The following is a 20,936-nucleotide window of genomic DNA, read 5'->3' as shown; positions in this document are numbered from 1 at the left end:
GTTTCAAAACTTTACTGAATGATTTGATGCTACTTGGAAGAACCACTGCCCTGTTTGTCATGTTTAGATTTTGAAGTATGATAGAACAAGGCAACACAGCTCTATGTAGTGTTAGCAGATAAATATATTTCAAATATACTGTGACAAAATAAGGAAAGGAAATAAGAGAAGGAAATTAACCAGCCTTGCTCAGGAGTAGGCACATTTATTTATTACAGCAAATTAACACTGCACCATCAGATAGACTTGCTACCCTGTCCTTTAAAGTAAATGTCCAGGGTTTTGTGTCAGTGACACTTGAAGTGAATCTAGTATTAAATCCAGTAGTGCTACTGTATCTTCCACACTCTATTGGCAAACATTTGGAAAATAGTGCATTTTATACCCACTATTGTGAAGAAAATAAATAAAACAAAAAAGATCTCTCTATAACAAGAATGTTTTCTTGCATTAGTCCATTTAAAAAAAAATTCTATCTAGATATTTATTTTAAATTATTTTATAATTAATAATTTTATTAAAACAATAGATGTTCCTCAGTAAACAATATACTACAATAAGCTACAATCATCTAAAATTTTAAATATTTTCCAAGAAAGTACTTTATAATGATAGTGTAGGAAATAAAGAAATGGTCCTGTGACAACACGGATATAGAGAGCCACACATATACCACATAAAATGCTTCAAAACAAAAGGATGCTTCCAATAACTGAGGAGACCTCAGCTAAGAGAAAGTTTTATTGTAGTTGTGTTTGAAAGAAAAATAAAGTTCTCATCTTATTTGTACATTTATACTGTGATTGTAAAAGGGAAAGTAATGTCCACTAAATCCATCTTAGTGTTGAAAAACGTGGCAGATTTGTATTTGAAGGAAAGTTGTCCATGACTGTCAAAGATATTGCCTGATCCATAAATTAATTATTTGAATTTAAAAGCTGTCGGTGGTGATGCTGATAACCTGTGGCTGCACTCTGTTCCTGTTACAGCTGAAGAGCCAGGCTGCCCTCCTGTGGCGATAGCGCTTAGACAACAGCACGTAGAGCACAGGGTTGACACAGGGGTGCAGGTACTGGAGCACGGTACAGATAAAGTAGAACAACTCCCAAGCCTGTCCATGGTGATACAGTCCCAGATACACACACAGCTCCAGAACATAACCAGGCAGCCAACACACTGAAAAGGTAGCAGCAGCCAAGAACACCATGACAGAGGCTCTGCGGGTGTTCCTGGCACTTGACACAGACATTACAGGGCTCTTGTGGAGAAAAACAGCCAGACGAGCGTAATTGAATGCAATGACCATCATTGGAACAAAGTAATAAAGTACAAACTGGCTTAGGACCACTTGATAGTGGTGTTCATGGATAGTTGGCAGGCATAAAGTGTTTGCCGGGCTTGTGCCTATGCTTTCTTTTGTAGCAAACATTCGCAATGGCAGGCTGATAAAGAAGCTGAGGGCCCAGACCAGGACAAACATGAAAATGACCAGGTCTATGGTGGGCGGCTGGTATGGGTTTGTGATAATCATGGCCCGGGTCACAGACACAGCGCAAAGCGAGTAGGTGCTGGCAGCCAGACTAAAGGCCAACAGAAACTGATAGACCTTGCAGGAAATGTCTCCCAGAGGCCAGGTTTGGTTGACAGCGGAGTGCACGGTGAAGGGGATGAGCAGGAGGGTGAGGAAGTCAGCCAGAGTCATGCTTAGCAGGAGAATGTCAAGGCGGTTTTTACGTAATGTGTTGTATTTGGCAAACAGAGAGAAGACCAGTAGGTTGGCACAGAGCCCGATGCCCAGGATCACCCCACAGGTACAGGCAAAGATCAGCCCGTAGGTATTGGTAACAGCCATATTATCACCAATTCGTCATCACCTTCTAAATAAAAGAATCACCCATCAATCAATCAGTTGATTCAACATTTACATTTTGAAAAACTGAAACAGAAAATTAATCTGCAATATTTAATAATCTATTGGATACTACAGATCAGATTTTTCCACTTTCAACTTTTCAAATGTGATAATTGGGTGCTTTTCTTGTCATAAATGGTAGTTAACTTAATACATTTCTTTTGTAAACTCTTGCTCAGACAAATAAATATAACCAGTTATTTAATAAAATAATAGACTCATTAGTAAAGAACACAGTTATGTTTGTATAAGCAAAACTTATCTAAAATATAATGTCACTAAAATATATGACATTTTATGTAATAATAAAAAAATTCCTGTCAACCTAGGAATAAATCTTAACTGATATTTTGAGATATAATTGGCGGCTTCTTTTAGCTATATTTTCACTTCATCAGTAGCGGCTTATAGCATTTTAAAATGGTGTCACATCCAGCGTTCTGACAAACTCACCGTTGTTCTTCAAAGTAGTATTTTGTAGCTCTTGTTTTCATAATGTAGACCGGAGAACTCTCTGTTACTGGTGCCCATCGTCTTTAAACTGGACTGAAGAACACAGAGGTGGCCGCTTCTCAGGACTTATTGCAAAATGATTGGTGAACATGGAGGGAAGAAAGACAAACATCACCTAGATCACATTGATTCTGGTTGACTAGTTTTAAAGAGAAACAGCCTCCAACCAGCTGCCTTGAGAACTGTGATGTTCCGTGTCTGTGTGTGTACTTAACAATTTCAGTCTGTGCTGCATACAACGCTTTGACTTGAGGTTGTTCATTTTTAACAACTTGACCTTTTGTTGAGCTAGTGATCTGATCTATTAGTCTGTATTTTTATTTTCTGTTGCTGTTTTTAGAAACTTATACTGACCTTTCCTGACCAGTTGAAGTCAGTGTAAACCCCCCCTTACTGTGGAGATTTGGGATTTTGTTCCTACTGTAATAATGTTTATAAATCAGAAACCCTTAATCACCACACACTGTCCAAAGGAAAAAAAGTCCAGTCCATTGATTGTGTTCTTTGTGCTTCCCCTTCTCTGGATATATTAATATATCTCTCCATTGTTTGATTGATTTCTTCAGCATGAGCTGCTGGCTCCTGACGGCAGCTTTATCAGGCTTTCCACGACATTTATGACTCTGTGTCAGCTAATGGCCTATGGTGTACACTGCTGCTCTTAGCACAGGATATAGCTGATGTTGATGCGTTTACTATTCCCTCCATTACCAGTGTCAACTGTTTAAAAATGCCACATTCTTAAGTGGGACATTAACAGCTTCATTGTGTTCTGTCCATGACAAAAAAAAACAACACAAAAACGTGTTTTTCTTTTTCGACCCATCACTTGTAGGAAAACTGAGAGCCAATTATGACCCATTATTTATTTTCTCTGAGCAAAATAGTCCACCTCACCTATAACAAAGCTAAAGTTCATGTCTATCTATCGGCTATTGTTGCTGATTAATCAGACTAACAATAGTAGCATATAATTTTAATGATGTTTTAATAAAGCTACAATAATTAGTTGAGCATCAGAAAAAGCACCGTCTTAAAGTGTCTTGGTAATAATTATTTAAATCAGTTTAAGTAAAAATGCCAAATCTTTGCTGGTTCCTGCCTTTCAGAGAAACTGTTAACACCACAAAACAAGTTGTTTTTTGCTCACAGAAGGCTGAAGGACCACCAGTGTGTGCAATAATGGGATGACCATTACACGATTACGTCCACTTGAGGTGTTTTTGTCAAACAATCATCAGAAGGAATTTAGGATAAACAAAGACACGGTGAATCGAAATGTTTCTAATGGCTACATTTTAATGTGTGATTAACTGGGAACATTTACAGTATGCTCAGTGCAAGTCAAGAACTTTAAATGAGTCTGATAACCCCTGACTTGGGCTTGTTCTATAAAAATAAACTATAATGTAAAATGGTGAGAGTGGGTTTGATGAAGCATCCAATAAGTTACAAGTCCATGAGGGATCTGAGGTGGGAAAGGAAAACAGGTCCATCAAAAAAAACAACCAAAAAAAAAAAAAAAAACTATCAAATTAAAACTCAACCACAAAAGAACATTTACAGGATATAACTAAAGTGCATTATGGAATTTAGTCAGCAGCACCGTGATTCACACAGTTCACAAAATAAATATACACTTTCAGTGTGAAATAAATTATGCCGGAAAAGTTCAGATGTATTCGTTGAAGTTTGCAACTGTAACTCCACAATAGTTAACGCATATGCCAAACAAAGGTAGACTTCTCAGTATCCTATTTTCAAGATGTTACATCATATTCAGGCAATAAATATTTCCTTCTGTACCCATTAGAGATGACAACATGTGGCAGTAAACCAGGGATACCAAATATTTTCCAAATAAATATGGACCTAAGAAGATTTTCTCATGAAACTCCAGAAAATATGACAAAAAAATGACTGGATAAGCCATGAAAAGAGTTTGTCAGATCTCAGTCTAGCTGAACGTTTGTCAGTGTCTTAGGCCAGTACCATGTAAGGGCTTTCAGGAGTTTCTTAGCCAGAGTCCTTCATGGCCCCTTTGTTGACCGTGTCCTCCTTCGCTTCTTGTCATTCTCTCTGCGGCGACCTAACCTCACCTTTTTTTTCCTCTTTGTGGCCACTTTTAGGGGCTGGTCCTTATAGGCCACAGCTTTGTTGGTCTCCTGAGGCAAGTTAGTGCCATCTCTGTCCAACCTGTACCTGTCAGGGAGGTTCTTGGTGGCCCCTGGGGGCTTCTGGTGCAGGGCATTCCCACTGAAGGTTTGACTCTGGGTTCTGCTCTGCACAGATTGTGTTTGCTCATCAGCAGTGTGCACCTCCTCCAGAAGCTCCTGCAGCCACGTACGACGCTTGAACTCCTGCAATGAGCGACCCTTGTCATGCATCAGCTGAGCGTGGCTCACTGACCTCCTCCTTAAAGCAAAGGACAGAGTCAGATCAGCATGTATGTTTATGCATTAAATCCAATACCTAACAGAAAGTATTCACATCCTAAAACTGCATTGTACATCAAAAAGGTTTAACTTTCTCAGGGCTGACAGAAATCTGTGTAATTTCTCTTAAATCATTTGAAAATTAGAAACTCTTTTTGAACATTCGGTAGATGAAATTTAAGGTCAGGCTCCTGGACTGCTGAGTACAGTAGGTGGCAGCATAAACAAGTTTCTGAGAGTTATCACTAGTCTGAGCTCAAGACCTGAAAAAGGCCACAGAGAAAACCTCCTGAACCCTACTTGAATTTCTACATTGACATTCAGGACACAGCAGACTTTTAATTATTTTTGATTTATTGAGTTTCATATTGCACAATATTTAATTATAATTTTTTACTTTTTAAAATTAATGTAAAAAATAACTTACGTTCTGCTGCTAAGTGCATCAACTGGTCTCCCTTCGAGAGTCATTGGAGAGCACAGCAAGAACACAGCCAGACTCCATTGATGAAGTATGACTATAGAGCACATCCTCAAACCTAAGATCTAAAAGCAATATTACATCAGTCACTTTAATTAATTTAGCAAAACTTTGTTAAATCAATTTTTACTAAATGTTTTATCTATTATTCACTAGTTAATGTTAGTAAGAGTCTTAAAAGATAAAATGAAAGTGCCTGGTGCCAATAAACAAAATAATAATGTAAAAAATAAACTTCAACTTACATGGGTTGAGTTTTTACAGTGACAATCCAAAAAGGTGAGTGCAAGCTCTTGAGATGAATTTGTTGCAAAAAAAGATTAATTCACTAAATTGTAAGAAAATTCTTCTGCTAAATCCAATTTAACCAGTTCAAAAAGTTGTGTCCGGATCCATTGGTGCAAAAGCAGCCTGGGGAAACAAGTCTGAGTCTGCTCCATTCATTTGCCTTCCAACAGTGTGTCTTGAGCTATTTATTTCTCCCCAGTGTCCCAATTAAAAGACAGTCCCGCAGTTATCTCATGAAATGTAATGCCGAAGCATCTTCTCTGGTAGCCAGAGTAGAGCTGAGAGAGTTTTTCAATCCAGCACTCTGAGCCTGTGTGGGTCCGTCTGAGTGAGGCACAGAGAGAAAGTCAAGCTTCTCTTTGGGTGAAGATGCAGGCACTAACTTAGCCCCTACCCATTAAGTCCAGTCCTAACACCCTCCCTAACCTCCCAGCCCTTGCCTCTATCCCTCCCCTGAACTGTTCAGACACACCTGCTGTAAAAAGATGGTGGTGCCCAAGCAATATGTAAACTAACATTACGAGTATAATAACCAGGAGCTTGAAATAAATTTTAATCGCTTTCAACTTATTTTAGATATGTTAACTAAGTAAAATCTTCTAATAATAACAATATAAAGTGGTCAGAAATAACAGGTGTGCACCAATAATCATGAGGTACCAAGCGGAGAGTGTTCAGTATAAGGGGAGGGGCAGGGTTGCTCCAAAGTAAACAGCCAGGCCTAACCACTTTCCCAGGGGAGAATGACCATAACCTCAGAGAAACCCAACCCACAGCCTCTCACTGCAGACCATTCAGTTCACCTCCATTCTGCTTCAGCAAACTAACTGACCACCAAATGGTTACAGTGGGCTCTGAGGTATCTCTGATATTCAGCTAATACGGAAAGTGAAGAGCATTACATTGAGGAAGCCGTAAACAGTCTCAGGTTAACTGTACTGTATGTTTATGCATTAAACCCAATACCTAACATCTAACCACGTTTCGAATTTGAAAATTGAATAAATATGTGCATTTAGTCAGTAGTCGGAGATGCATGCATTTTTATTATCACATTGACAGAGAGCTGCATGGCCCAGTGCTTTACAAATTACTTGTTTGACTTTATTTGTGATTGGGCACATATTTGGCATATTGTTGTATATGTTGATATTATGATTATGATTTCAGGCATTTCACGCAGCCCTATACGTTGTATGTAAGAAAAAATTGGCATTGTGATTAGCATTAGATTGTGAATCAACTGATTGGTCGAACATTTGCTGATGTCACATGGCTAAAATGATTGATCATCCCATCCCACTCCCACCAATTCTGTTAGTTACAGTGTAAATGTGCGTTTGTTCAGTTATATTAGCATAAAATGTAATTATGTAAAATCTTTTAAAAAAATAATATTTTTGAGTGTGTTCTCAGTTTTCAGTTTTCCTGAAATGTTCCCGCAATTTATTTCAGGGTCATGACCTATAAAGTTGTAAGACTTAACAATGCAACAGCCTGTGCTGATAGAGTAAGTGCATGTATATAAATGCATTTATAAACATATATAAATATTGTATATACATTCTGCCTTGGTACATACTACTAATGTCCTCTCTGTCAAACCTGAAACCATTTTCAACTAACATGTTTCAGAGTAGTTGTTTTTTTATGGAGTACAATTTTCTTGGCCAAATCAAAAAGATTTAATAATCTCACCTGCTGATTCAGGCCTTTTCTTTCTAAGAACTATAATTGACACTGTGACCTAATGAAAATAAAGTACGGTATTTATACTTTACCAACTAAACAGGTACGGTAGGTAATAGAAACAGAAGAAGACAAAAAGGCACCAATTGTTTGTATGAGCTGGAGGCATAATGTTTTCGGGTTGTCCGTCCATCCGTACAGCTGCCCAATTCTTCTAAATGCAGAATCTAAAGAATGCTTGCAGGGAATTTCTTCAAATTTCCCACAACTGTCAACTTGGACATAATGATGAGCTAATTAGATTTTGATGGTCAAAGGTTAAGGTCACACTGGCTCCATGTTCTTTCAGTTCTTGCTGTCCATTCTTCTTTGGAGGAATTTCTTCTTGGTAAAACTGTCCAATTGGATTCAGGCATAGCCCAACTTTTTAATGGGGCTATGTTATAACGCTTCTTTTAGCTACTACACACAAAAGCAAAGAGTAAATACCTAGCGGCTTATATCAGCCTTGTATCTAAATTATATTAGTTGCTTCCATTGTACCTCCTTTGTGAATTGCTTTGGATGAAATTGTCTGCCTAAATGTAAATGTATCTGCTTAGGTTGAGCTGCGGTGACTTGCTTCACTGGCTTAAATGGCGGTTTCATCTGAACAGTTCCTCGCTCAATAGAGAATGTGAAATGGCATCAAGTCGTATTGCGTGTGGGAGGACACGTCATCTTGTGAGGTACGAGCTGTGTTTACCTGTGCCCGCTATGATTACTACCGTGGTTGTTACCATGGGTTACCTGCATACCTTTTGTTGAGTTTGGCTAAAAAGTTTCTTTAAGTCATTCAAATATAATGAAGAAATTAAATTTAACCCAGCAATGGTATATGGACAAACTGATTTGGAACAATACCCAGTACATGTTCACAGTTTTTTATTCCATGAATAAAACTGAAGTTAAAATGGATGGATGGTAAAATGTACTGTGATTCTGCAACATATTTTAACTATAATTTACTATGGTTACTATACCTACTGCACTGTTTTACGAGATAGAATAACTTTTATTTCTCCTCATGAATAAAACTCCTAAATTATTTCTGAGTAGTGATGATTAGTAGAATCATTTCAGGCTAGGCTGTAGACCAGTTGGTGGTACATTACTTAATAGAAGGCTCAATATTTTAAAAGCAGTTATGATTCAATGCAACAAGAGGTCCAGAAGGGGCTTGGGACTGGGACAAATATATGGCAGACCCCCCTGCTGTCTCTAAATTTCAGCTTTCTTCTGTTTCCAGTGTGTCTGCCTTAAACATCCAACACTTTAACATTTTGTAGGGAAAAAATACCTCATTTGATTCCATTCTGCAAAAACTTTACCTGCAAAAAATATGAAGAAAAAAAATCCCATTTCCTGGCAGACAGCAGCGTATGGAATGGGAGCCAGGAAAGCTGCTTTTGATTCATACTAAATTGCACTCTCAACACAGAACAGTATTCCTGTCCGTTTTTCATCCTTTTCACGCTGCACCTACTTCACGTTCACACTTACAGAACACACCCACCCACCCTAGTTTCAAAGAATTTGTACCCTCCTGTCCCAAGCAGCCAGCTCATACACACTCGGCATCTATTGAAACACCCTTATTTCATGCATAAAATCAGAGTTCAATATCTATTTTTGGATGTGTTGTACCCATTCTGTATTGGTCCACCCTATTATGTCATAAATCCTGACTCTAGTTACAGCAACTGTTCCTGCTTTTGTTGTAGAGTCACATTCAGCGTCACTATGCACTTGGCATGTGCATTGCAAATCTGTCTGTGCCAGTAAGTCAGCGTTAGTTCCCACACAATTCTCACCCTGACCCTGCCTCTATTATTTTATTACTATTTCACAGTACCACTCCCCTTTCGTGCTGCACACATTCTTACTTTAAGTGAAATTTCAACTTTGGAGCTAAGTGAATACTGAGGCATGTTCACCAAAATCATCCAGTATGGGTTGAAAACAATATGTGTGCAGTTTCTGTTGAACATAATCTGAGATAACACTTCATATGTAACCATATATTTATCTGCAAGAATAAAATCAGACGTTTCAGTGCATTTGATAATGGTCTCTTTATGATGCAGTCAGGACTTTGATCGCTCAGCCATTGGTTCACATGAGAACTTCAGGTTTGTTATCCTGGAAAACCTCACTCGAAAAATGACTTTTGCAGAGTTACTTTCCCCTCTTAATGGTTTTTTGACGGTGAGTTACTGAACAAGCCATTTCACTTAGTCCCTTTGAGGCATGGTTTATAATGCCATATTGTGGGTAGTTGGACGAGTTTTCTGCTAATCATTCACACCTACCAATCATAACTGTCATCCCTGGAATGCTCTTTATTCATCTTTACCTTTTTCTGGTTCAGCTATTTTCAACAACTCAGCTACTGAGGCACCATTTATTAATAAAAGCCCAGTAGACTAAATTTAAAGTTAGTCCAGTTTGTTTTCTTTTCAGTTGGTGGTTTATTGATGCTTAAAATATCACTTTTTTTCAAGTGCAGGTCTTGTTGCATTAAACATTATTACTTGACTAAGCATTTTGAGACACAGCAAAATCAATTAAAATATACATTAAAATACTGCAGATATAAACATTTTACTTGTAAAAGTCGATGTGCTCTGAATTCTGACAGACTTGTTAAACAGCAATTTATTTGGTTTGGAAAACTACGCTTTGAAATGTCTCTGACTAACTGGTGGTTAATCTAATGTTTACTGCCACAGTAGAGTTTCTGCCACAAAAAGCAACACAAAAAACAACAACAAAAAGACACAGTTACACAATACCAACTGTTGAACACGTTGGAGCATTTAGCAAAAAAATGTTCCTCCTTCCTGCACAGTTGTTATAGTTTAGTCTTGGACTTGGATATGTCAGTATTGTTTCCACTTCTTCTTCTCTTTCGGCTTTTCCCATCAGGGGTCGCCACAGCGAATCATCCTTCTCCACCTAATTCTATCATGGGCATCTTCTACCCTAACACTAGCCAACCTCATGTCCTCTGTTAAGACATCCATATATCTCCTCTTTGGTCGTCCTCTTGCCCTCCTGCCTGGCAGCTCCATCTCCAACATCCTTCTACCAATATACTCACTATCCCTCCTCTGAACATGTCCAAACCATCTCAGTCTGGCCTCTCTGACTTTGTCGCTAACACAGGCAACGTGAGCCGTCCCTCTGATGTACTCGTTCCTTTTTCTGTCTAACCTGGTCACTCCTAAGGAGAACCTCAACATCTTCATCTCTGCTACCTCCATCTCAGCCTCTTGTCTCTGTCTCACTGCTACCGTCTCTAACCCATAGAGCAGAGCTGGTCTCACCACTGTCTTGTATACCTTTCCTTTGAGTCTTGCTGACACTCTTTTGTCACACAACACTCCTGACACTTTCCTCCACCCGCTCCAACCTGCCTGCACTCGCCTCTTCACCTCTTTTCCACACTCTCCATCACACTGAACTGTTGACCCCAAGTACTTAAACTCCTGTACCTTCTTCACCTCAGCCCCCTGTAACCTAACGCTTCTACCTGGATCCCTCTCGTTCAGACACATGTATTCTGTCTTACTACGACTGACCTTCATGCCTCTTCTTTCCAGAGCAAACCTCCACCTTTCCAGCTGTTCCTCTACCTGCTCTCTACTCTCACTGCAAATCACAATGTCATCCGCAAACATCATTGTCCAGAGAGAGATCCAGGGAGATTCCTGTCTGACCTCATCTGTCAGCCTGTCCATCAGCAGTCAGTATTGTTTCCACTGAAAATCCATAATGGCAAGTTCAAAGGATAGGTTAAAAAAAATTTTAATGTCTGACTTGATAAACAGTATTGAGGTGTGAACACTGCATAATCTACTGACAATTATCATGGTTAACTGATTTATTATTTAAACTGTGAAATCAGAAAATTAGTGAAAGTTTGCTCATTATCATTTGACAATATAGTAAAGTGTACATCTTCCTATTTCTTATTTTGTCAGACCAACAGCCAAAAATCTAAACAATTGTTTTGCCTTTTTACTACTCATATATATATATATATTGGGTGGCCAAATAATTTCCCATCAATCAGCTAATTTAACAATTCTAACATCTAACAAAAAGTTTCAAATATTTAGCTGAAGGCATGTAGATATATTTTACGCTCTATCAGTGACCATCTGGGATCCAACCAATAAGGTCTGTTAAATTATTCAACCTTTAAAAATCATATTTAGTTTAACTTTTTAAATTTCCAGGTTTAGAGTTTCTGTTTTCAACAGTAATTGTGGCATTTTAGGCTTTGAGCCACAAAGCACAATGGACAGTTTGGTCAGGGTGTCAGAGAAGGGTCAGTGCTCTCCATTCTAAAAGGCGTACATCCTGAACATTACCTAATTCCTGTTCAGGGTTAGACAAACATGGCCTCCTCCTTCACGCATTTATTTGATCTGAAAGTAGCTGCAAGATTTGTCTGTTTCTGTTTTTGCTGTTTGATATATGATAATCCTCCTCAGGTAGGGCTTTTGGGCCAAGTTTCTTATTTACAGCTACATTTTTTTATGTTAACCATAAATGTCAGGCTCCTGGAGACAGTAAGTCGGGGAGGTCCTATCAGGACAAAACTATGTTGTCCAGACTCAGTCTAGAGCACAGGTACATTAAATCATTATTTTTCAGACAGGAAATATCTGCCACTGGACATTTTGCCTGTAAAATGTATTTCTAAGACGAAATGATTCCTGCCTGGCACAGCTCTACTCTCATCTGAACTGGAGTGTTTTTACACTCATCTGTTCAATGTTTGAGCTTGTTTCTAGTGAAAACCTTAAATGTTGTTCGTCTTATGATTAAACTGTGTGTTTGATCGTGGCCTACGTGTGATTCAGTGTGATTTCAAAAAGCAGAAAAACAAGTCCAAAGCCTGAGTCTTTAACGTGGCCTTATGAGGTGCCCACCACATTAGCATTTCTCTGTTGGCAGATGTTGATGGTGGGGTGTGTCACTGTGGCCAGCCTCTCTGCTCCAAACTCTGGGGAAGGGGGGTGGCTTCATGTCCCTTAATCACCCCTAAAGCCAAACCACAAGCTGCCCCATGTCTGATGCCCCCCTATCACTCTTCTGACCTCAGAGGCAGACCTCAGGCCAGCTGGACGCAGCCTGAAACCCCACACATTCACCACACAGCCACCACCAATGGCCGCCACCTTTCTGCTCCTGACCTATCACCCAAAACATTACCATAAACTTCTGCCCAGCTGCCAAACAACACACACAACAGAGCTTACAGTGCGACTCTGCACTGCTTGTCCATGTAAAGATAGCTCTGTCTCAGAGCTGAAAGTGGAGCTGGTGGGGAGAGCTAAGCGCTCTTGGTTATGATGTGCATTTTACACGCAATATAAAACCTACTGTGGTGTTTTATGTTTTGTGGCTTGTGGTGATGCCGTGGCAATGCCTGTGGAACAGACTCCTGCCCACTGCAACAACTACTGTGCAGTATTTGAGGCTGATGAAAAATGTGTCCGCCAGTGTGTTAACTGTTTTGAAACATGCCACAAGTCTGCGTGCTTCATGCCTTTTACTCACTTGACAAATCGTGCCATTTCACATTGCCTCAACCCCGTGAAAATTTAAGAATCAATAGAGGTCTGATTGAGAAGACCACACACGCATGGTGTTACGGTAATGACGGACTGAGTCTGTTTGTTTACACAAGTGAAGAGCAGGCTCAAATCATTAATGAGTGCTTTGCATCCAGCGTGCAACCACAGCTAAGCTAGTGGGTCAACAAGGTTGGCCAGACTAACCACTGTGTGTGTTTGTGTGTGTTAGAGAGAGAGACTGTGTGTACAGGTTTCTGTGTGTCCTTGAAAAGTAAAAAGAAGTTCACATGCAGAAACTGAAGTCATGTTATCAGAATTTGACAGATTTCCCATGTTTTCCTCACATGCCTTATTTGCTCTTACATCATCTATAAGTATTCTCTGTAATGTTTCTATATTTAACATCATTCTATATTTACTTGTGCTCCAACACACAAATACAGTTTTGTTTTCTCAGTGAAAAAATATGAGACTTTTCAGTGAATATTTAAACACAGAAAAAAATGCTTTACTTGAAATTTCCAAATCGTTATAATGCACGGTGTGAGCCAAGTGCACTTCACCAACTCAAAGCTGATCCATTTACTGTAAATGAGCTTGTCTCTGTTGGTTTCCTGACCAATTACTGTACAGTGAACTTAGGTCCTGTATTTATTTATCCATAGGTTATTTTAAATGGACTGCACTCAATGCAGAGGCCTTGTTGAGCAGTCTTGTCCTCCCTGCCTGTCTTGGGACATGCTTGCAGCCCTTGGCAGACAGACACGGATGCTGAAGGCAGCCTCTGGACAGGTTTATCCTGCGTCGAGAGAGGCCACCCGCTTCGTGCTCACCAGGGCACAGTGACTGGCACACCACTCCCCAGCCTCAGTTTTCACCTCTCAATTTTCTGTTTCTCCAAGAAAACTGGAGAACACTGTACACTTTTCAAAGCTCCGTGACTATGAAAGTATGTCAAGGCCAACCAGAGAATAGAAAGGCTCAAACTTACTAGAATTAAGGCTGTTATTAAGCAAGTCAAGTTTTAAAACTAACATCCAATTGAGTCCCTTATATACATTGTATCTGAGTGGTTGCCTAGAGTACCTGAGTAAAAGTTAGTTAAAATTACATATTATATATATATATATATATATATATAGAGAGAGAGAGAGAGAGAGAGAGAGAGAGAGAGGAGGGAGAGAGAGAGAGAGAGCATAAAATCTATATAACTAATCATACATATAACTAATTGTTAGACACAGTCATATCGTGGCAAGAAAAAGTATGTGAACCTTTATGATTTTCATGGTTTTCTGCATTAATTAGTCATAAAATGTGATTCTTGGGGTGGGGGGTTTATTAATTCCTTTTTCCACTCGCACTATGAGGTTTTTATGGTTGATTGATCAGATCATATTTTATGACACATGAAAAACATGAATACTTTTTCTTGCCACTGTATTTAGTACATTTGCTTAGAAATTTGGAGGAATGATCATGAACAACAATCCAAATATATATTGAATTTCAAGAAACTGGGTCACTTACTGCTGGTCGGATGGGATACACAATTAAGTTTTATGGCTGTGGCAAAATAACATTTTGAGAGTCATGTCTGACAAGATATTAACTGGTAGGATTTAGTTTGTGGTCTCATGTAACAAAACTTTCTTTATAAAAGAATCTGTTAAATCTGCAATATTCCAATATGGGATTTGGTATTTTATTGAAAATGTTCTCCAGTTCGTTTATAAAGCTAAAATTGTCAAATGTGGTAAACAATGACATCATGCTTTTTACTAGGTTTGTTACTTAAGGTCTCCACAAACACAGACAGACAGACAGACATTTAAAATTACACGAGCTTGGTCATTCAAGTATTTTTCTGTGAGACAATAAATGATAACCACCAACAAAATTACTAAATAGGAAGGGACTCTGATCATGGATACAATACGTACAGTTCTTCAGATCTACACTTCACTAGACGTCAGCGGACATTGATGAATATGTCATCTACTGGTGCATTATATTTCATGCTGCAAATGACCAATACCTACAGTAAATCTGAAAACAGTTGAAGTCTTTTTAAAACTAAACAATGCTGTAACTTATCAAAATAATACTGATGAAAAGTTAATATACCCTCGTTTAACCCTGTATTTTCATCTGTGAGTGAATTGGTGTGACAGCTGAGTGATATATTTAGTTAAAGTTTACATAGAACCATGATAGAGTTTCACAAAAGTATATAAAGCTGAGGTATTATGGGACAGGCTCTAAAACATGTACAGTAATCCAAAACAAGACATAGGAGGAACATTAAGTTCTGCCCATGGAACTCAAAATATTAAATAATAAATTGATTTGTTTGGGACAAACATGTTTATTGCTATGTTCTTTACATTTTTTGCTAATGAAACATTTTAATGAGGCATCATATTTGACATGTTGGGGTCATTTAACAACCTGCAGTAGATGAATTTGGTTCTTTAATTGTATAGTTTTTAACACGGTTCATACAGAGAAAAATATCCCCACCCTCTGAGCAAAAACATATCCAGAGCTTTCATAGAAAACACACCCTGAGTCTTGATGAAGTAAATGTTCAAAAGTGTTAATTCACTAATGAACAGTGAGTCCATTAGACATTCAATTACATACACTGGGCAGAAGATAAATCAACACTGAGTGTAATTCAAACATGGACTCTGGCCAGGCGACTTGTTTTCTGTCCGACTGTGGTTTTCCAACAGTCTAAATCCATGAAACGGATTTGCTCACAACAGCCAACATGTTTCTCCAATCTGCATCCCCTTGTAAAGCAGAGGAAGGAAGGCAGAGCTCACAACTGTTTGTTTTGTGCTGCCCACAGTCTCACAACCATGTAACATAAGGCAGGGCTTTCATTGCCTCTCCCCTGCATGAGCAAAAGGGAATTAACTTTTAAACGTTTGTTTTGTAAGAGTTGTAAAAAAGGCAGCACTGATTCAGACCTAGATCACTGTTCTCTCAGATGGGGTATAGCATGTGTGGGTGGCTTTGGAAATACTGAGGCATGCTGAATATGTTTATATTACACTATCCCCAAGGAGAGTTGAGCTTTGTGGTGCAGATGGTTTACAGGGGGAAAAGAGCTGTTGTAGACCTTTAAAAGTTCAGTGTTAATGGTGGGAGTGAAGTGGCTGTTTAGGTGTGACGTGTTCACTTCACAGGTCGCTGACATTTCTGTCCACAGTGATGCAGGAAAAGGGGAATTCCCGCACTGGCCCAGGTTTAAAGATACAGAGTTTAAAGCTGCTCTAATCAATATTTTAACAGTGGATCACACAACTACAATTTAATGTTTGTGATGACAAATCTCCCCACTCTGTAGTTCCTCTCAGCTCTATTGCATTTCAGTTCATTGTGGCCAACCATTTTACTGTTTGGCAGAGTTACAAAACAGAGTATTTAAAAAGCTTTTAACCTAAAATACATTTTTAGAAAATTATTTTTTTGCCAAGAGTTAAGTGAAAAGATTGGTACCACAAGTGTGAAACCTCTACCAACAGCCAGTTATCTGAGTATAAGGAGCAAAAACAGGCTAAATAGCATATCTGACTCTGAAGAAAGGAAAGTCCTGCTACCAGTAATTAAAAGGTGTAATAGTTTAGCGCACTTTCCCTATATAGTTGTAATATCTTGTTTTACACTTTACACTTGCACTAAATAAACAAACAAGGTCACAGTGAACAGTCTGGCTTGAATCTGGCAAGATTCAATCCATGATTTGAATCTTGCAATCCAATTTTACTGTAATATACACCCAGTCTAGTAACACCCAGTGAAGTAATGTGTCCAGTCAGCATAGCTGATATAGCACTTGGCTATATTATTTTGTGGGTATGTTGACATATTAATGCTCTTTTAATTTATCATGTGAATTTACTGATAGGTGGTTCGTTTGTTTAGAGCCAGGGTAGCTGTTTCCTTGTTTCCAAGCTAAGCTACTATAGCTTCTAATCTAACTGTTGGCAAGAAATATCATTATTTCACAACATGTTTAACTAATTCTTTAAATAAATGGTCAGACCAAAACAAATATAAAAGATTGAATATTGTTCACAAGGTGGCCATAAATTCCAGTCCAAATGAATGTTAACATGCTTGTGTGTTAGTTGTTTCATGAGGTGATGATGAGTCAGTTTTATTTACAGCTTGTTCTACCTCCTCCAAGTGGCTAAAAATCAGTCACTTAATGACTGTTTCCATGAAAAAAGCCAGAACTGAAAACTCACAGAGGGTGGTGAAAATTGTAAGAGATGTCAAAAGAATTATTTTAACACCTCCACAGCCATAGATATCTGTTCCCAATCAGGCCTTTGCTCCTTTTCGTGTAAGAGCACCTCAACCCTCCTCTAATGAACCACACCGAGAGCAGAGCTGGGCTGCTTGAATGGGATTTTGTGTGTGTGTGTGTGTGGGCGGGCATGCCTGAGGTTGCTGAACCTCAGCCTTCTCCTCAACATTAATAAGGACTTCCTTCCTACCAGACAGAGTCAAACACCTGATCATTTACCAAAGAGGACATGCCCACGCATCCCTCAGAGCTGGCAGGCCTCAGCCTCTAATAAGGATCGGCCTGTGTTTTTTAGCTGCCCATCAATCAAATTGTTCATATACCGAACATCCATACACAAATTATGTTTCCTCACCATCCTCCACCCCTTACTCTAATGTGTGACAGTGTGTTTGTGGGTAAACGTAGACTAAGATATCATGGGTGGCAAATATATCCAAAGAGACAGAACAAGAATTAATCCCTCTCACACACCCACCACTTCAAAAATTACAACTTTTCTCCAATGGCAACAAATGCTGGCTTCTATTAAAAATGTTGAGCCAAGATACACCAGGTGAAATGTGCATTTTTATGATGTGCATAACCTCTTATTTTTCCTCCTTAAATATCAGGTTTTGAAATGTTTTTTTCTGTAATTGAATTAGAGTGGGTCGTCACAGATGACTGAAGAACATACTGATAGAGAAACACGTATCAAACAAGAAGTAACACTCAAAAATGTTCCTGTTATCAAAGCTCAGGCTTGTGACTTGTAAACAATTCAATGTTTTATTTGTATAGCACCAAGTCACAACAGTCATCTCAAGGCACTTTACAGTGTAAGGTTTAAGACCTTGCAAAATATAACGGTATACAGAATTGTATAGAAAACCTAACAATCTAATTTGAGCAAGCACTAGGCAAAAATTGAGAACTCTGGCTGCAACATTTTGGATTTACCTGGAGGCTTTTAAGGAGTTTTTGGGACATCCTTTCAATAGTGATTTACAATAGTCCAGTCTGAAAGTAATAAATGCTCCTATTTTTACCAATAGTCTTCAGATGGAAGAAGGCAGTTCTAGAGATTTCTTTTTTCTATGATGTAAAGGAGATATCCCAGTCAAAGATAACTCAGAGATTCCTTGGAATGGAATTAGACATCATGTCTCTGAGATTTTTAGGACCAAACAAAATAAGCTCTGTCTTGTCTGAATTTAGGAGTAGAAAATTAGAGGACATCCTTTATGTCTTTTAAGCATGCTTGAAGTTTGATTAATTGATTAGTTTATTCTAGTTTTATATATAAATATAGCTGGGTGTCATCTGCATAGCAATGGAAATTTATAGTTTCCTAAAAATATTTATTAAGGGGGAAATATATAGAGTAAAAAGAATCGGTCCATGCACAGAACCCTGTGGAACTCCAAAACTAACTTTTGTGTTCATGGAAGACTCATTGTTAACATACACAAACTAGAATCTATGTGATAGATATCATTTAAACCAGCCTGGTGCTGTTTGTTTGTCCCAGTCTGTGTAATAAAATGTTGTAATCTTTAGTGTCGAATGCAGCACTAAGATCTACAGTAACAAGACGAGTATAGAGAGAGGTCCATTGTCTGACGCTATGAGAAGATTGTTAGTGACCTTTACCAGTGCAGTTTCTGTACTATGATGTGCACTGATTCCACATATGCCATAATTGCTTTAACACTGCTTTTTCAAGGATTTTTTAGATAAATGGCAGATTGGATATTGGTCTATAATTGTCTAAACCCCCTGAGTCCAGTGTTGGGCTTTTGAGTCGAGGTTAGACTACAGCAACTATAAAAGCCTGTGGTACATAGCCTGTTATTAAAGACAGATTGATCAGAATTACTCCAGAATAACTCTGAACTGAAAGATCACACCTAAATTATAATTTTTCACTTAATATTGGTCAAGTGAAATATGATTTCTCAGTTGTGTGGCCTGCATCAGTTCTGTTATGAGTCTGGCTTGTTTCAGATTAGAGTTTAGAGTTTTATGGTTCATATTCTGTCAACATGTCTCCCAGGAATGCAGTGTTTCAGCACAAAAAGCTGCTGCAGTTAGTGCACAGCGTGGCTAATAAAACTAAGTATGCTTCAACTTAAATAGAAACTTATTGTCCATAACTCTTTTAACTCGGCATAGATTAGTGATCAAATGTGATTATTTCTAAGCATCTATTATCATCTTGTCCTTATGTTCTGTTACAGTGATTATTTTGTTCTTGACCATATCTGAGAAAATGCTTTTTGATAAAAAGTTGCTTTTTAATATGCTCATTGTATTATAACTGTTCTTACATAAAACTGTATTTCCTTGAGTTTTTTTCATGTTTGTAACTTTTATTTACATGTCACTGTCAATTTATCTGCTCATTATTTAAGAAATGTGTTTTTACTTCCCACAATTCAAGGAGATAATGTTCTCAAGCTGCTTGTTCTGTTTAACCAACAGACCGAAACCTAAATATATCCATTGTGCTGTCCTGGCAAAGAAAAGCAACAAAGTTTGACATATGTGAAGCTAGAACCAGTGTCTTCTGGCATTTTGCTTGAACAATTATTAAAACAATGAATCTATTAGCAAAACTGTACCAGATAAATATTTTTTATTTTGATGATTTACCTATTAATCATTTAATTTCTATAACAATACAGTTTATTGGAGCACAGTGGTAGCCCCCAAATTTAGACAACTCCTTTTGGCTGTCATACCTATATTGTGGTTACAATATTCCTGCTTGCCCCAGTTTTCAGACTTGCTACTTGCTCAGTGACAATATCAAAACAATCAAAAATCTTTATCAGACTCTTTTTGAATATTGCTCTGTGTAGGTTTTCCACAGTACAAGTCTAAACAAATTCAGACCCGGTTATTCTACAGTACTAAGGTTCTCAGCTCTGTTTGATTAGGGCAACACACAGGAGGTCCACTGCTATGGTGTTTTCTTTACCTGGGCCCATAACTCTTAAAAACACACAAACACTTGGGTTGTAAATGACCTGTTCATCACACAGTGACAGGAGAGGTGATTCTGGACTCTTGGTGGGCCAGGTGTGCAGATCAGGACAACTGTGTCGTGCCAAGCGTGTTGGCGTGGCGATGCGGGACCATGGAAAGTTCTGGACTCTGTCGCTGCTGGCAGTGCCGGGCTCCTGAGCGGGACCGGTGTTGGCTTTGCCTCCAGCTGTTTCTTTACAGACATACTGAACGCCAGCAAGAGCCAGAGGCCAAGATCAGCCCAGCTAGTCTGGCCACACACAGGCCACTTACACACACAGTATACACCCACAGTTATACAAGCACGCACAAACAAACACACAAGCATTTTCTGCCATCAGCCTGTCTCTGCCACAGCAACAAAATGCATATGCTCTATATGTATGCATTTATGCACATATATAGAGCTGCAATAATTTATTAGTGAAACACAAATATCCCCAGCACAGCTAAATACTGCACAATTCTTCAGGCATTTAAGATTATCAGTGAGCTAATATGTATGCCTGAATGCTATCATACTCCAGAAGTTACAGTGTGTTTGAGCTCTGTTTTTATTTTTGCTTTTAGAATATTTTTGTGTGAGTGCTTGTTTGAGACTCACTGTCTCGAAATGGTATCTTGAGTTATCTTTTTTTTTTTTTTTTGACTC

General features: G+C 38.5%; 2 protein-coding genes across 2 annotated transcripts; both read right to left on the bottom strand.

The window, feature by feature from the left end:
* Window positions 1-931: 931 nt before the first annotated feature.
* On the bottom strand, window positions 932-1,852 carry LOC113165703 (galanin receptor type 2). Its single transcript, XM_026365398.1, has one exon. The coding sequence runs from the start codon at window positions 1,850-1,852 to the stop codon at window positions 932-934; it is 921 nt and encodes a 306-aa protein (XP_026221183.1).
* A 1,852-nt stretch (window positions 1,853-3,704) lies between these two features.
* On the bottom strand, window positions 3,705-5,985 carry LOC113166006 (parathyroid hormone-related protein-like). Its single transcript, XM_026365894.2, has 3 exons — window positions 5,587-5,985; window positions 5,288-5,406; window positions 3,705-4,840 (listed from the first exon to the last, which is right to left on the bottom strand). Exons 2-3 carry the CDS (start codon window positions 5,389-5,391, stop codon window positions 4,456-4,458), a joined length of 489 nt encoding a protein of 162 aa, XP_026221679.1. The 5' UTR covers window positions 5,392-5,406; window positions 5,587-5,985; the 3' UTR covers window positions 3,705-4,455.
* Between the last annotated feature and the right edge of the window lie 14,951 nt (window positions 5,986-20,936).

The sequence above is a fragment of the Anabas testudineus genome, chromosome 6 (genome assembly GCF_900324465.2).
Source record: "Anabas testudineus chromosome 6, fAnaTes1.2, whole genome shotgun sequence".
Classification (NCBI taxonomy): Eukaryota; Metazoa; Chordata; class Actinopteri; order Anabantiformes; family Anabantidae; genus Anabas; species Anabas testudineus.
The sequence above is the reverse complement of the archived record's forward strand: the minus strand, read 5'-3'. Positions and strand labels throughout refer to the sequence as shown.